The sequence below is a fragment of the Gorilla gorilla genome, chromosome 6 (genome assembly GCF_029281585.2).
Source record: "Gorilla gorilla gorilla isolate KB3781 chromosome 6, NHGRI_mGorGor1-v2.1_pri, whole genome shotgun sequence".
In the NCBI taxonomy this organism is placed as follows: Eukaryota; Metazoa; Chordata; class Mammalia; order Primates; family Hominidae; genus Gorilla; species Gorilla gorilla.
This window is the reverse complement of record NC_073230.2, coordinates 158,791,995-158,804,381: the sequence shown is the minus strand read 5'-3', so window position 1 is coordinate 158,804,381 and position 12,387 is coordinate 158,791,995. Positions and strand designations below refer to the sequence as shown.

General features: G+C 45.7%; 1 protein-coding gene across 7 annotated transcripts in view; it reads right to left on the bottom strand.

Annotated features, from left to right (window-relative positions):
* The window catches only part of ZNF862 (zinc finger protein 862), a 32,967-nt gene extending 20,580 nt beyond the window's left edge, over positions 1 to 12,387 (bottom strand). Inside the window, exons 1-6 of one of the 7 annotated variants that reach the window (XM_063708842.1) lie at positions 10,164 to 12,040; positions 6,878 to 9,256; positions 6,036 to 6,147; positions 4,512 to 4,616; positions 2,345 to 3,042; positions 435 to 612 (exon numbers count right to left, since the gene is read on the bottom strand). In XM_063708842.1, the coding sequence (XP_063564912.1) occupies positions 435 to 612; positions 2,345 to 3,042; positions 4,512 to 4,616; positions 6,036 to 6,147; positions 6,878 to 6,922 (1,138 nt within the window). In that variant the 5' untranslated portion in view covers positions 6,923 to 9,256; positions 10,164 to 12,040. Of the gene's footprint in view, positions 1 to 434; positions 613 to 2,344; positions 3,043 to 4,511; positions 4,617 to 6,035; positions 6,148 to 6,877; positions 12,041 to 12,124 lie in introns of those variants that run through there. The other 6 variants (XM_063708841.1, XR_010134782.1, XM_019031303.4 and 3 more) reach the window with 6 other exon arrangements.

The following is a 12,387-nucleotide window of genomic DNA, read 5'->3' as shown; positions in this document are numbered from 1 at the left end:
TCCTGATTCCTCCCGCCAATGCCCAGGAAATCAAATCCCTCTTCTTCAGTAGCCCTGGGTACTCTTCTGGAAGCTCTTTTATGGGAGACTGTATTATTTTATAGTTTCTTATTAAAATGTCTGTCTCTCTCACAAATGTGCTAGGCCCTTGAAAGCAGAGACCATGGATCAGCTGTGTTCATCTGGCACATAGTAGGCACATAGACTCCAAAATGTCTGGTGGGGGACGAATGGATGAACAGGTGGGTGGATGAGAAGGTGATAAAGCACAGTTACCCCAAGCAGGGGAGTTCTGAGGTGCAAAAGACAGGATCGGTCTCTGCCTACACACAGGGAGGGGGCAGGAATGGGAAGATAACCACAAGCCACAGCTCCCCTTGTGGGCTTCCCAAGTCAAATGAGGGTGGCGAATAAGAGGCTCGGTGCATCTTTACCCAAGGATGCCAACAGCTCGTAGTTCATCCGCATCACGTCTCTGTACAGCTCCTTCTGCCGCTTGTCTAGCATGCCCCACTCCTCCCGGGTGAAATACACTGCCACATCCTCGAACACCACCGGCAGCTCCTCAAACACCACAGGAACCTCCTCCGACAGCCCCTCTGCAGAAGGGTCCTGGAACAAAGAGCAGCGGCCACTCAGCACCACCTGCCAAGCCAGACTCCCACGTGACACTTCTGGGGCCTTTGGAAGCCCTATTTCTCCTGGGAAGCTCACCAAGAGGCCCAGATGCACTCAGGGGAATTAATTTATCCATTGAAAGTCAAAGAATCAAATTCAGGAGGCCAGAATTAGTAGGTAAAAGCCAAGTGAGACTCAGTCAGATCCTAGGATCTCCTGGGCGGAAATGAAAGCGTGTGGAAAGAACAGGCAGCTGGGCAGAGCCTCTCACTGCATGCTGTCCTCAGAGTCCTGAGAGCTGCCTCCTGGTCACCTATAACTAAAAGGTGACCGTGTGCCTCTAGGAGCACCTGCTAAGATTTCCCAATGGGATGGGAACAAAGAGGTGGTCAAAAAAGCTAAAGATGCTTATGAGCAGTGACTGGTTTATACACGCCTCACTGCTGAATTCAGATGATAAAAGGTTACATCGGTTCATTAGCTTCTAATACTAAAAAATATCAGGAACAGGAAAAGAAATGAGCTATGCTGTTTTTCTGGATTTTGGAAAAATGAGAGTTTACGAAGTTGAACTGGATTCCTTATGACGTCAGCTCTAGAAGGAACCTCCGAGCTATTCTCACCAGACTCCTGGAGGGGAGTTAAAAATGATTTGTTGTAAAATTCTACTTCTATGCAATAGGTGAGAAATGGGGAAGCTTCCAATGAACGTAGTTTCCTTACAGGACAACTTTCCAAAGCATTCGGTAACTACAAAGGAAACCTAAGGTGGGCGCTAGAGTACTTTAGCGCCCAGCAGTGCTGCGGGGAGTGGAAGGAAAGCATGGGCTGGCAGCTCAGGACTCTGGGCAGATTCTGGCACTGACTACAAGAGCTCTAGGACCCTGGACATGTCACTTCCTCCAAAGTCTGTGTTCTTCCAACAAGATGAGTTTAATAGCACCTGCTCTACCGGCCTCACAGCAACATCAGAAACATTACATCAAACAACATGTGTGAAAAAACTGCAATGTTTACAAATGCAACATGACTCCAAACTTCAAAATTTAAAAAATACTAGCCAGGAGTGGTAGATCATACCTGTAATCCTAGCATTTTGGGAGGATGAGGTGGGAGGACTGGTTGAGTCCAGGAGTTCAAGACCAGCCTGGGCAATATAGTGAGATTCCCATCTCTACGAAAAATAAAAAATTATCCAGGTGTGGGGGCACACACCTGTGGTCCCAGCTACTTGGGAGGCTGAGTGGGAAGGATTGCTTGAGCCTTGGAGGTAAAGGCTGCAGTGAGCTATGATCACACCACAGTCCAGCCTGGGTGACAGAGCGATACCCTGTCTCCTAAACAAAACAAATTTAAATATTGACTATTTAAGAGCTCTGTGATTTTGTGGTTGCAGGCTATTTCTTGAGATCTGTGTTTATTTTGGATTCTGAATAAAGATGATTGTTTCCTTTATACCAGAAGTAGAAATGTTCTATCTCACTAATTATGTTATTTGCAAAAAGGAGATGATAATAGGGTTGTTGTCCAAATTAAATGAGATAATACGTGGAACGCATCTAAAACAATGCCTAGTCCATGATAAGCATGTTGGTATATGCCAACATTATGATGTTAGCAGTGGGTTATCACTAGTATTCTTTTTTTCATCATCAGCATGGATATACATCGTTCTCAGTATAGAATCCTTCTCTGTAAGATACAGCAATCATTATAAACGTATTACCTGATTGCGGGATTCTACTGCATCATTATATAAAATATTAATGTCTGAGGAGCTGTGGATGCCATCAGTGATTTCTTTTTGCCTCAAATCTGAAATGCAGTCTAGATACATTGCAGGAATTGCTCCATCCCCCCCAGGGTCCTCTAGTTCAGCTCTTGAACTTGACAGGAGCTCAGCCATGCTATCAAATCCTCCCAGAGGCCCTGGGGGGTAGAATATGGGGCAATCTGCAGTGAAGAGCGGCTCCCGGCTGGCCAGAACGTCTCCAGGTGGGTCTCTGATGCTCCGGAACCGGGCTGCCCAGATGGGGTCCCTCGCTGCCAAGGCATTGACACAGAATATGTGGGCCTTGCTCTTCGCGTGGTATTTGAGAGTCTCCACCTTGAATGGTCCTGTATAACCTTCTATTAGTCTTGACCGTTTGTCCCTGATGGAGGGGTATTCTCGGCAAGCAGAGCAGAACAGAGCCGTCTGCTCCTCATTCATGATCAGCCACGGAAACTGCACAAACCACGACTTCTGGATGGACCGGGGCTTCAGAAGTTTCCTGTTTCTTCCTGCCCAGTCTCCCTCGATGTGTCCACTGCCTGTACTGAGGTGGGAAAGGTAGGCTTTCTTCTGAGGCGGGAGGGACTGTCCACTCTCCCTGGTGGGACCTTGCACCTCCATTTCTCCCATGTAGCCCATCTGTTTTTTTCCTTTAGAGAAGAGACAGAAGGGATTGGCTTTAAAATCCTATAGTTAGAGCCACTGCAACTCACAGGGGCTCTGAGGTACACCAAATATGAAAGACAGAAAGCGCACACACACACACACACACACACACACACACACCTGAATTTTCTTCTAGTCCTGGCCAAGTCTGCAGGCCCTTCCCTCATCTATCCAGAATAAAGCCAAAGGGATGGGCTTTACGGAACCCTCCCCCTCCTTTTTGTTTTTTGAATTTAAAGGACAGATACAACCGGCCAAAAGGAAATCTTTGCAATCTGATCTATGAAACGTACAATCTTCAGGAGTCAAAATTTATTTATGGATAAGAACACTGACATAATAGAATATAGGATTTAAAAAAGATCACTAAAGCCACACACTGCAACTCCAGGGGAAGAAAGCTACCTATCTCCTGGGCAGGCAGTTTTGGTCCCCAGGTAGTTTTCCTTAAGCTGTAATCTATCTTCGAATACTTCTACCTCAAAGTACTGGATGCTGACCCAGTTCTCAAGAGAAACTCAAGTCTAATTCCTCTCTTATAACATAAACCTTCGAACAGATGAGGACTCTCATGACCTCACGTCTTTCTTCTTCAAGCTGAACTAGAAGTTTCTTTATTCACTTAGATGAAATGCAACTCAAACAACTCTAACTCCTGTGGAACCACTTCTTATGTACCAACATAAGTTCCAACGCCCAGTGGCTGAGGACGCAACATTTTTGTGCCAGGCCAACAGACTGGTCTACAAAACTGTAAGGGCATGAAGCTGTTAGTAAGAGTCAGAAGGCTCAAAATAAGAGCCAAGCAAGGGGAAATGAAACAAATTTGTCTCTATGATACTTTCCAGAGTCACAAAGCTGTCTAGAGCTCCTTGTGGTCTGAGAGAAATCACAAGGGAAAACAAACTTCTGTGATTTGATTCATACAGGATCTTGTTCCCCACCTCCCTCTTCTCCCACAGTAGGGGCTGGGTTAACGTAGTTATTTTACATAATGCCAAGATGTCATCTGGCCTGGCTAAGCCAACCCCTGAACAGGAGGGTCTTATCGAAAGAGGAAAGAAAAGATAAATCGCTAGAACTTAGCAGACAGCTGTTCATTCATTCATTCACTCAGTGATTATCTACTGTGCAACGGCTGGGTGCCAGGTATTGTTCTAAGCACTAGAAATATGGTTGTAAATAAGACAAAGTCATGCCTTCATGGAACTTATAATAATTATAAATAAACATATTCTCCTGGGTAGAAATAAGACAATGGGAGATGAGAGGTTGGAGAAGGACATTAGGGGCAGTGTGTATATTTAGGTATTAATCAGATGGCACCTGGGAGGAGAACAGCAGTGTCACTTGGTGGAGAACAGGAAGGGCAGAGGATGAGCCTGGAGTCCTGGGGCTGCCCCTGCTCCCTCTCCAGCCAAGCATCCGCCCCTGAGTGCAGGTCCACACTCACCTGGGTGATGCTCCAGAAGGCTCCTCTGGCCCTGGACGCTGCCAAGCCATGGCTCTGGCCCTCGTCCGAACTTGCAGAACAGCTCAGGATTGGCAACAGTTGGTCCTGAGTAAAAAAAAAAAAAAAAAAAAAAAAAAAAGAGAGAGAGAAAAGCACTATGAAGGCCTGGCTCCGGGTCACAACACGAAGGAGGTATCTGTCTGCAACATCTCTCGGCATGGTGAGATACGGGGCCAAGGAGGAAAGGAGGAGTCTTGGTGGTTGAGCACAGTGGTTTAGAAACTCTTATCTGTGAGGCCCCTAATAGAATAGGAGACTAGGAGAAAGGAATGAGGGCACAAGGAGGCTAAACAGGTATACAAACTATGGGTCAGAAACCCAAATACTGAGAGGGGCCAGCCGGGTAATAGAAGAAATCAGGCCAAGTGCAGGGGCTGTGGCAACCTGCAAGACGTAAGGGAACAGTAGCTACTCAGCTGCAGAAGGGCTGCCACTCAGGATGCAGGCTCAGCCCTGCCACACCATCCCATTTGTCAAGAGATGCCAGAAATCCATATTCTTATGTGAAAACTCCTAATAACTAAATATTGGCAATTTACTTAATATTTTTAAGAAGCCAAACAAAAGAAATGAAAGCCAAAAAACAAAGCGAAACAAAACTCCAAGCAGTGAGCCATATCTGGCCCATGAGCTGCTATTTTGCAACTTCTGGTTTGGAAGAATCAGTGGTTTTCAAACTCTTTTAGCCGGCACAGGAAGACTCACCCCAGCTGCAATCCTTCCACCCATAAAATGCTGATTGTTGCTTCTACCATGCCTTACACAGGGGCCAAGATGAAATAAGAAAAGACAGGCATGGTAGACAGTCATCAACTTGCAATCAGCAAACAGTGCATATGTGTACACACATGTTGAAATACAACCAACCACCTCTGTCCTTGGCACAGAAAGTCTACCCAAAGAATCAAAGGAAAGAGCATTCAAAAAATAGATGAGATGAAAATACCTACACTTGTGCAAACTCTTAAACTGTTTTATCTCACTCATCTCTACAACAACCCTAAGACGATGGACATTCAGGCTTAAAAAGGCCAAGGGCATTCAAGTATCCAGTGGAGAGCTGGGATTGAGACCAGATTTCCACATCACAAATGTGATGCTCTTGCCACCACTGCTTCCTACCTCCAGTGTCCTACGGGCTCCACAGATCCACAGGCCTAGTTTCCGAGTTTCCCTCCCGGCCCCTTGGGGCATTCTAAGGCACCAGGAGACAGACCCAGGAGTCTAGCCAAGACCTGCCAGATTGCCCCACTTCTCTTGACCATTTTAAGGGGAGAAGAGAAAGGGTGATGTGTGAATTTGCATGCAATTAAGGTAGATACGGGATAGAGCAGACAGGTGGAGTAAAGATGCCTAGACAAATGCTTGGATTCCAGAAAACTCTCTCCAGTGTTCCTGATGCAGATGAGGTTGGGAATGCCGATATAAATTGACAGTGGCAGGGATGTGGATGGGCACCCATACCCAGTGGTGCCACCAGCTTGTTGGAACCACAGAGCTCCTTCTGTTGCTGGCTCAGCAGCACCCATTCCTCCTGGAGTAAGTACACAGTGATGTCATCAAACGTCACAGGAGCCTGAAAGGAAAATGACAGCTGCTAAGTACCACTCTATTCCTTAGATTTATCTTCCAAAAGTGTTCCTGACCACCTGAGGGCACCCTGCACGGGGAGGGGTGTTGTCAATTTACATGCACGGCCCACACCCCATCTCTCCCCACCTGGGTACAGATCACAGTGAGAACGAGACTCGTTTCTTCTGGGAAGTGCCACGCACTGAAATGAAACTGAGCCATGAAGGAGGCTGGCTCAGGAGCTTCTCCGTCCCCTCCCTGCGTGCTCTTCACCCGCCTCCCACACGCCCGTTTCTTCTCAGCCAGGGGCTGGGCAACAACTTAGGGCACATTCTTTCATGGAACCTTAAACATGGTAAACCTTCGCTTAGGAAGATGTGTCTAATTTCTAGAAACAGCTGAAAGTCATTTAGAACTATGTCTGTGAATGAAGTCGATGATGAAAACAGGCAATGCTTTGGGGCTGAGATCTACATCCCGTGTGGCTTGTAAAGGGGCTCTGAGGGGTAGGGAGTTCAGAAAGTGTTTGGAGGAGTTCCAGATTAAGATGGCAGATTAAACAAGCCCATTTAATTTTGTTTATTCACCGTGAATTTAAAAGACCCCCTCCCCAAAACAAAACCCCCACTATAACAGGGGGCGCAACAAGGAGATGACAGCAATACGCTCTTGAAAACCAAGAAGCAGATGAAAAAGCAGTCACTTGAGCAGATCCAAGAAAATCAAACCCTCACCCGGCAGCGGGCAAAGCGGAGAACCACCCAAGGTACACTCTGCATCCTCAAAGGCTTGGCATCTTCCAGCACCAGAAACCTCCAGCATGGGAGGGCGGGCAGGCAGCCCAATGGAACAAGAACTAGGTGAGGGCTGTGCCCCAACAAATGCCTCCCCAGGTTCCTTTACATGAGGCTCCAGCTGATAAGCCCGTCCTCCCTCGCACAAGCACAGAGCTATTAGATTTTCGGTCTTCCACCACTAAATGTCAGCAGACTGGACTACCAGACACTTGGGGAAAGGATCTAACAGGGACTATAGAGACCAGAATAGATGGGAGGTGTTGGGGTTGGGGGGGCAGGTTGCTAAGAAAATGGAGGAAAGGCATGGAGAAAAAAACTTAAAAAAAACTATCATCAAGCTACACCATCAAAGAGGTTTAAGGTACTGCAGCCACGCAACAAAGTGTTATAAAAGAAATCAACAGAAAAAGAAGTAGAAATGTTTGTCATTTTAAGTTTTGTGCCATGAAAACATTACCTAGTTAAAGAAATTTTAAAAAGAAATAAATCAAATTATCAACAAAAAACAAATTTCTCACTCCAAAGAAAAATAACATTGGGAAATAACAGCATGCCATTTAAAATAGGTGGAATATAGATTCTAACCTCAACAGTAGACATTTCTTGAGGAAAATGATATCAATCATTCTTACCGGTCACTATTATAATAGATTTTTCTCATGTTGACTGCAGAAAATTTGGACAATAGAAATAAGCAGAAAAAAATGTATTAAGATCACCTACATTCCCTTTATTGAAAAAGAATTACTTTTCATTACCCTTCTTTCCTGAGAATCTGTTAACGTTTGGTATATAACCTCCCAGTCTTTAGTCTATGAATATGCATGAACAGTTTTAAAAACAAAAATGGAATTGTACTGCCAAATGTGTACATTTAAATAACTGTTTGCTCGAGTATCTTCCAAAGCAAAATGAAATATTTCCAAAAACCGATTGGAAGACAAGCTCCACTCAAAGAAAGCGGTCAAACAGGAGTCACCACGAGATACAACCTAGGGACAGCCAACGTGGGGAAGCATTGAAGACAACCACAAGATTAGGCTGAAGGCAGATTCAGGATGACTGCTGTATCCCAGGACGGGAGGGCAGCCTGTCCAGATTGGGGCAGGTTAAAACACTTGTGATTCAGGACAGCTGGGATCCCTCTTCATGCCCATCCTTCCTGGGCATGCACAGGTGAGCATAAGGGCCAAGGAGCCCATCACGTTAGCTCCACCTGAGGAGGAACATGGCTAGGACTGTCCATTTGGATAATAGTGTCTTCCTAGCAAGAGTGATAACACTAACACCTGGTATCTCTCTTAAGCAATATTATAGCAAGAGCCTTCTGATTCCAGGTGACTGCAATGTAAAGAAAACACAAATCTGCGTGAATAAGAGGAGCTCCTCATCTATGTGTAATGCAAAGAATCTCTCTCGATGTTCTATTTGAGCGGTTCCCAGTCACTCTCTACAAGGTAAAGCTGTCTGACTTCTCAGTCTAGCACCAAAGTCCCCTCAGTCTGAATCTAACCCGCTTTCTAACTTTAGCTCTGTGCACTGCCTCGCTTGGAATGTCTCCTCCAGCCAGATTCATGTCATTTTAATCACCCAGCCTATCTCGCACCTTTCCTCTCTCTACACTCCCAGTCTTTAGATCCTGACTGCCCACTTCCTCCCACCAACTTAGAATCCACCCACCCATAAAGTCGCCATTCACGTTCTCTTTCAGGAAGGATTTCCTAACCACCTGGCCCAAGCATTGATCCTTCTCCTGAGCAAGGAAGGCTTTATATCCCCACTAGAGTCCAGTGTTAAGGAAATCTATGCTGCTTGATTTTATAACTTCCTTCATCAACACCACCCTTCTCCCCACAACCATGTTATATGGAAAGTATTTTATAGGCACTTAATTCATTTTTTCATTCAACACACATTAATTACTTAAGTGTTTCTATGTGCTTGATGCATGGTAATTCAAAGATATGAGATTAAAATCTATCAGGAGGTGGCAGACAACTAAGATATAAGTGCAATCATAGAACCATGTTCAGAAAAAAATGAGAAAGGAGTATCAGTCACTTGTACAGGAAAGATAGAGAGGGCCAGGAAACAGAAACGTTGAGGCAACAAATACATACAGCAACAAGTACACATACAGACTTCTCTTTGGGGGCACCAACAGCACAGTCTCCTAGGAGGCACATGAGGTGGCGGGCTGCAGTGTTCTTCAGAGCACCCACACCTTGCAGCAAAAGGGCTCCTGTAGTGATGCTATTTTATGAGCATTCCTTCCTGAGACCCTATTAAATGCCAGGAACTGCTCCACTGTTCTAGCTGGGGATGTAAGAGTCAAGTCAACAAATATGTAAATAAATAAATGAACATGAGAATTTTGTTTAGTGATAAGGGTTGGAAAGAAAATAAAACAGGATCATGGGATAGAACATGATGGGGAAAAGTCTGACCCTTATCCATTATTCTGTCAATGACAGGCAGATGTCCTACATTCAATGTGGGATATCAATCCAATGGCCCAAGATGGCTGTCAGTTAATAAAGACCACAAAACAGCACCCAAGGAAGAGTCTAGTAATAGACCAAACCACTATCTCACAAGGTAGTCTCCCAGTTCTGAGCCATAAGAATGCTGTTCGGAGTGGAGTTGTAGAACAGCACCGCTATTCCTTGTCACTCATTTGCAACACATCTTACACTGACAGTTGGTTTTGTAATTACTTTATTTCATTCTTGTATGAAGTTCTCATTTCCCACATTAGAAAACAACTATATTTGGGAAGGGCGAGCACCTTTCTGAGATACCCTAAAATCAAGATTATAATCAAGGGTGAAATTTCCAGTCTCTGAGGTTTCACTTAGTGGTTGGACAGGACACGGAATCAGGTTTCTCCTCTACCTCCCAAAATGTTTGTACAGTCATGCGTTGCTTAACAACAGGGATAAGTTCTAGGAAATGTGTCCTTAGGCAGTTCTGTCATTGTGGAACATCACAGAGTGTACTTATACAAAACTACATGGTACAGCCTACTACACATCTAGGCTATATGGTATATAGCCTTTTGCCCCCTAGGCTACAATCCCACACAGTATGTTACGTACTGAAAACTGTAGGCAACTGTAACACATGGTAAGTATTTGCATATCTAAACATAGAAAAGGTACAGTAAGAATATGGTAGAAAAGACAAAAAAAAAAAAAAAGGTCCATCTGTATTGGGCACTTACCATGAATGGAGCTTGCAGGACTGGAAGTTGCTCTGGGTGAGTGAGTGAGTGAGTGAGTGGTGAGAGAATGTGAAGGCCTAGGACATGACTGAACACTTCTGTAGACTTTATAAACACTGCACACTAAGGCTACGCCGAATTTATCAAAAATTTTTCTTTCTTCAATAATAAATTAACCCTAGCTTATTGTAATTGTTTTACTTTATAAACTTAATTTTTTAAACTTTTGACTCTTTTGTAATAACACTTAGCTTAACACACATTGTACATCTGTACAATATTTTTCCTTAAATATTTTTGTATTTTTATTTTCCAGCAAACCATTCCATCAACAAAAAGTATTTTTCTTTATATTCTAATTCTATGAGGTTTTCTATTTTTAAATTTTTTTTTTTTTTTTTTTTTTTTTTTACTTTTTAAGCTTTCTTAAAACCTAAGACACAAACACACACATTAGCCTAAGCCTACACAGGGTCAGGATCATGAAGATGTCACCAGGTGATAGGAATTTCTCAGCCCCACTGTAGTCTCAGGGGATTGTACGTGAGAGCGGTGTTGATGGAAACCTTGTTATACAGCGCATGACCGTATTTCTCTTCTCCCGTTAAAGGCTAAGAAAGCCTCTGACTGAACAGAATAGCTTGGAAATCAACTTCAAATCACTGATTCCAATATCAGTCCCAATATTTTATAATCCTTCTTCCCCCTACATTTTGCTTCTCTTTATTCAAATTCAGGTTCAATCTAAACCAATCTGGGGATATTTCCAAAGGGTAAGGGCCATAAGCTCCATCTTTGCTTGGGTTTTGTTGAGCTTTATTGTCTTGGACCATGTACTCTGTAGGTGCCGTGTCTGGTACATGCATCACTGTAGCTTGCGGAGGGAGGGAGGATGGAAGAGATGCTCATGCGAGAAATCACCCATTTTGAAATTCAGAGTCCTTCCTAGTCTTCCCAGGAAAAACTACAGCATCAAAAGAACCTCATTATCCTTTTCTCTCTTTTCGTGTGGGACAACCCTTCCAGGCGTGTCCAAGTTATTGAAGTGAAAACTGCAGGAGAGCTCCTTGAGAAAGGTGATCATTTCCTATTTATCCTCATACTTCCAGCATCTCGTTCAATGCAAATCACAGATCACAAATGTTTATTAAATGGACAATTTTTTAAGGGACTCAATAAACAGTCGAAAACGTTTGTTGAGAGAATTATCCTCTGCGCCAAACAAGAAACAATACTCAAGAACTGGCAGCAAACAACATCCAGAAAGATGTTAGTCCCAAGAGGCTGCCACTGTCTCCAAGCTAATGTGCCCACAACCACACTGGTCTTGGATGACACGGCCTGGAAGCGCTGGCAATCCCGTCAAATCCCCGAACTCCGCCCCCAAGCACTTTCTTTCCACCTTTATCTTCCAACTCAAAGCCTCTTGCCCAAAGCCAATTTATGACACAGGTTTCTAAGCAATGCCCAGATATTCCATGAAGTACAAAACCTAGAAACAGAAGTGGCAAAAAGCATGCCAGATGCCCTCTCTTTTCAGCCCTTTCTTGGGAAGGAGGATCTAGGCAGGGTCAAGCCCTCAAGCGTCCCACCCTGCAGCTCCCACTGGCGTCCGATCCAGACTCCAAGCCTTAGCAGGGCCTCTTCAAAACGCCGAAGGTGGTGAGGGAAACAGGAAGCACCTTCGCATCGCTCCACTCGGGGGTCACCCAACCCAGCATCGACCCAGCGGCCGCTCGCCAGCTCGGGGAGGATGCGCGGACACCGAACGGAAGCGTCCGCTCCTCTCCGCCACCCTCCCGGGGTCGGGCGCCGAAGTGCGGGAAGAGAGGGCGGGCCGGCGAGTCCTTCCCTGCAAGCCTGGCTCATCTGCGGCTCCGCCCGAGCCGCCCCGCCTCGCCCGAGCCCGGCTCAGGGATCCTCGGGAGGGAGCGGGCAGCCCCCGGGCCTTCCAGTCCTACCTTCCCCGACTCTCTGGGCTCCATGGCCCCGCTTTCGGAGGCCCATGCCGCCCCCTCCCCCCGCGGCCTGGCCTGAGGATGCAGCCGCCGCGACCGCCCCGGGGACCCAGGCTCCCGGAGGGGGAGGGCACCCAGGTAGGGAGGGAGCGCGGCCCGAGAACTTCGCTCTCTCACGTCGGGGGGCGGTAGCGCCGGTGGACCCAGGATAAGCGCTGAGCTGGGACTCGCGTCGCACCGAGCGAACAGCTTTACGGCCACTACCC